This window comes from Diplotaxodon limnothrissa, linkage group LG6 (assembly GCF_057381915.1).
Source record: "Diplotaxodon limnothrissa isolate DT_005_m linkage group LG6, D_limnothrissa_male_GT1.1, whole genome shotgun sequence".
In the NCBI taxonomy this organism is placed as follows: domain Eukaryota; kingdom Metazoa; phylum Chordata; class Actinopteri; order Cichliformes; family Cichlidae; genus Diplotaxodon; species Diplotaxodon limnothrissa.
Window position 1 is genome coordinate 13,581,256 of NC_140601.1, and position 3,872 is coordinate 13,585,127.

Here is a 3,872-nt window from a genome sequence, read left to right on the forward strand (position 1 = left end):
CCGTTGCCATGGTAACCGGTCCGTTGCCATGGGTTACCTGACCGTTGCCATGGGTTAACTGTCCGTTGCCATGCGTTAACTGTCCGTTGCCATGCGTTTACATGTGTTGTTATGGGTTAACTGTCCGTTGCCATGCGTTTACATGCGTTGTTATGGGTTACCGGGGGCCTACTCACTCTGGAATAGCTCTGGTGATGCACGAGTAGTTGAACTTTTGACGTCCTCCCATTGTCCTCCATGCCTTTCCCTGTTTACATTTGTAAATATTAGGCTCAGGCAATGTGCTTGCAGAGTAAAATGTATAACTGTGCATCTCTGAAAAATGTTTATATGCTTGCAAACAGCCGAATATTTGCAATCTAATCCAGCATTCTCCGCAATGGACATGCTGCAGTATATTCGATAGGTTTGATCAAATGGCCTTTTGACACAAAAGCTCATTTGAAAACCTTTGATATATGTTGTCTTGTTCTTGTCAATTGTACATAGCCAGTGCTGAGTGAATTTATGATATGGGTTTATGATAAGACACCTTTTAGTCACTCTAGCTTTCTTCTGAGGTTAGCACATCAATTCTTTTAAACAAGGGTCTGAATCTGCTTCTAAGATAATTGTTGATCTGTTTCTCTGCAGTGCCAAGGGCTTCCAGCACCACCGAATGACCAACGGGGCCATGAATGTTGAGATTGGAAACCCTGCCTATAAGATCTATAAAGGAGATCCTGATGATGATGCTGGGGAACTTCTGGACTCCGACTTTGCTTTAGACCCAGACAAGGTAACAAAGCTTAAAAAAGCCGTTTCATTACAAAATATCTGAAAATGCCTGGTAGTGGCTAACCATGCAGATATTTCCACATTTATGAGTCCTTTTGTGAGTTTTTTTTTTTTAATGAATTGGTTTTGGTTGTGGAGTCATTATAGACAGTAAATAGACCCTTCTTTGTGATCTAAAGAACACTGGATGAAAGTAGCTGGGTTTCTCAATATATTCCTGTCCTTTGGACGTCTAGTGAAAAACAGTTTTCTGTCTTGACTGATCTGTAATCACTTTTCTACATTTATATCCAGTTTTTTGCCATCGAGATCACCACAGTCCAAATGCAAAAGCTTTAAAGCAAGACTTAGGAAACCAGTGGGTGTCGTTATGGTATTTACTTCTGGCATCTGTAATGAATTTTGGAATGAATATTGTTAGAATTATGTGAATCATATACTTTAGTTCTGATGAGTGGCTCCATAGTCTCATGGTTTACACGTTGTGGCTCGAGTGGTTTGTATACAGATCAATGCTTGGGCAAGATACTGAACCCTGAGTTACCTCTGTGTGTGTGAATGCATTCAGCAGATAAAAGCACAAGGCACTATATAAATACCATTTCTTTTACATTCACCTAAGAAGTGAAAAAATCTCCAGTTTAATCCCAGCTGGAGACAAAAATCCCTTGGGGGTGTCAGGAACGGAAATCCACTGTGAATAAGGGGAGCAGCTGAATAAAGCTTTTATGCTGGAGCCCTCATGGTCACTATATTCAAACACTTTTCACCACAATCATAAAACATCAAATGAGGAATTGTCCATAAAGTCCTGAGTGCTTAAAAAGAAGTTGCAAGTTCTTCACTGGAAATACACCTACTGGTTTGTTGGGGGCAGATGATTAGTGCCCAGACTTTCAGAAACAAATAACCAAACACAGAAAACATAACAAACCACAAATGTCTGCCAGGGTTTCAGCACTGAGCTGGGAAACATCTTGTTATTTATGCGAGCTGAGCCTATTTGAATAAGAAAAATACTGCTTCTTTCACAATATACCAAATCTTTTCATTTCTTTTGCCTGAGTCACTGAGAAATTTTCTTCACTCCGCAGCCCACCAACTTCACGAACCCAGTGTATGCCACCCTGTACATGGGTGCCCACAACAGCCGCAATTCTCTGGCGAGCACTGATGAAAAGAAGGAGCTCCTCTCCCAGGTTGACGAGGACATGAGCGACCCCCTGGCATAGACCTCGGCATGGACTGAACTCTGCCAACATTGCCCTGCCTCGCCCAACCTAGAGCCAGCGAGCTCTCTCATTTTATGCCTTTACCAACTGAAAAGAAAAGCAACAAAAAAACATAAAAACGAGAACACTGTATAAAATGTATAAAATGAAGAACTACTTTTTTTAAGTGATTGCAGTATTATATTTTGTTCTTTGACAAAAAGGAAAACAAATATGGAACGCCAGGACTGCCATAATGAATTAATTAAATACACCATTAAATAATTAATTAAATGTGGCAATAATTAATTAAAATTGGAATTAATTAATTAAATAAATAGTTATGATATATGTAATTAATTAATTATTGACACATTTAATTAATTATTTATGTATTTCACGTTTTAATTAATTATTGACACATTTAATTAATTAATTATTGACATATTTAATTAATTATTTATGTATTTCACATTTTAATTAATTATTGACACATTTAATTAATTATTGACACATTTAATTAATTATTTAATGATATATTTATTTATTTCATTTTGGCAGTCTTGGCGCCTGGCTCTCATCATGAAATAATTTTATCTGTCAGCCTCACCCATCAAACTCAGGGGGCGGGGTTAACGCTGATCGAGTCAAAACCATTGCTTTGGCCTGGTGGCCATTGTTTCTAGCACACAACAACCGGCATGTGGAAGCTAACAGAACTGAGCTTTGAAAAACCCTGTTTGTGTGTCACCAAATACCGTTTTAATATTTTTTTTAGCCGAGAATGTAGTGGTTTAATCTTCATGTGTCTGGTCGGTTTGTCAAGATACAGCCTCTTTGCAAAAGTGTTTCGATGATTTCGGAGATGTCGTCCCAGTCTCACGGCAAAGCGTGGGATAGACCCGCTCGCCTCGCAAGCAATCCCACCGACAAAGCGCAGGCCCCGGTACACAGCTGTAGTAACCCCCGCTGACTTCTTTTACTGAGGTTATATTTATCGGTGTTTTATTTCCTGATGTTCTTATGTGTCCTACGTGTTTCAGTCGCCAATTCTGAATTATAACTAACATTAAAAACATGTTTAAGGAGGAGAGAGAGCAAATAAATCTGTTTAACATCTGATCTTTGGGTTTTTGTTCAGTAATCAGCGTGACCTGTGTATAAACACATAAAAGAGATAACGTTGGTGTTTCCGTCATGTAGTAACTGCTGGCTTTAACTGTACAAAGGTTGTTCGACACTATGAAACACATACAGACTTCATGATGTTCGGCTAATATTTTTATTGTGAATATTAATCATGCTGACCTCGCTCTGTACACCACGCAGCGAGGTCAGCATATCCACGATATCCACGATATCCTCAGCTCCATGAGTTAACACAAAGTTTCCCAGCTGACTATCTAACTGCCAACTATTCCAGAGACGTGAAAATATACAGCATAAAGAAAAGTGTAAGAGACTCAGCAGCAGATTAGAATAACAGTTATACATTTAATAAATCACCAAATGAATCCAAGAAACGAGCAAACCTGTTCCGACAATTTGAGTTTGTATTCCCTCAGCTGCAGACTCGCTGCTGTTTAAATGTTTGAAAAGGAAGATTAGATATAAACAAACGTCAAACATAGACTCAGTCTGCCTTCACATTTGATATGAGGCCAGCACGTATAGTGGCCTCAGCAGGCTATTACTGAAATACACGTGCTATATCATAAACTATTATATAAACAGGGAGGTCCTATTAACATGTTTAGTTTTAAAGGACACCTTCCTGCCTTTAGTCTCATTCATGAGCAGTATTAGTTTTCTTCTAACATCCAGAAGTCTGCACGATGTGTTTCATAGTTTGTAACAAGCCTTTGACAGGTAAACATAACATGA

At 38.7% G+C, this 3,872-nt stretch overlaps 1 protein-coding gene across 1 annotated transcript; it reads left to right on the plus strand.

Moving 5' to 3' along the window:
• The first annotated feature begins 421 nt into the window (after positions 1-421).
• Positions 422-2,207, plus strand: LOC146630252 (low-density lipoprotein receptor-related protein 1-like). Its single transcript, XM_085355696.1, has 2 exons — positions 422-778; positions 1,872-2,207. Exons 1-2 carry the CDS (start codon positions 659-661, stop codon positions 2,007-2,009), a joined length of 258 nt encoding a protein of 85 aa, XP_085211822.1. The 5' UTR covers positions 422-658; the 3' UTR covers positions 2,010-2,207.
• Positions 2,208-3,872: the final 1,665 nt, after the last annotated feature.

Excerpts from the sequence above, each read along its gene's own strand:
- LOC146630252 (XM_085355696.1), top strand. The coding sequence starts at position 659 with ATGACCAACGGGGCCATGAATGTTGAGATTGGAAACCCTGCCTATAAG. Across the intron at positions 779-1,871 it reads TTGCTTTAGACCCAGACAAG|CCCACCAACTTCACGAACCC; the intron begins GTAACAAAGCTT and ends TTCACTCCGCAG.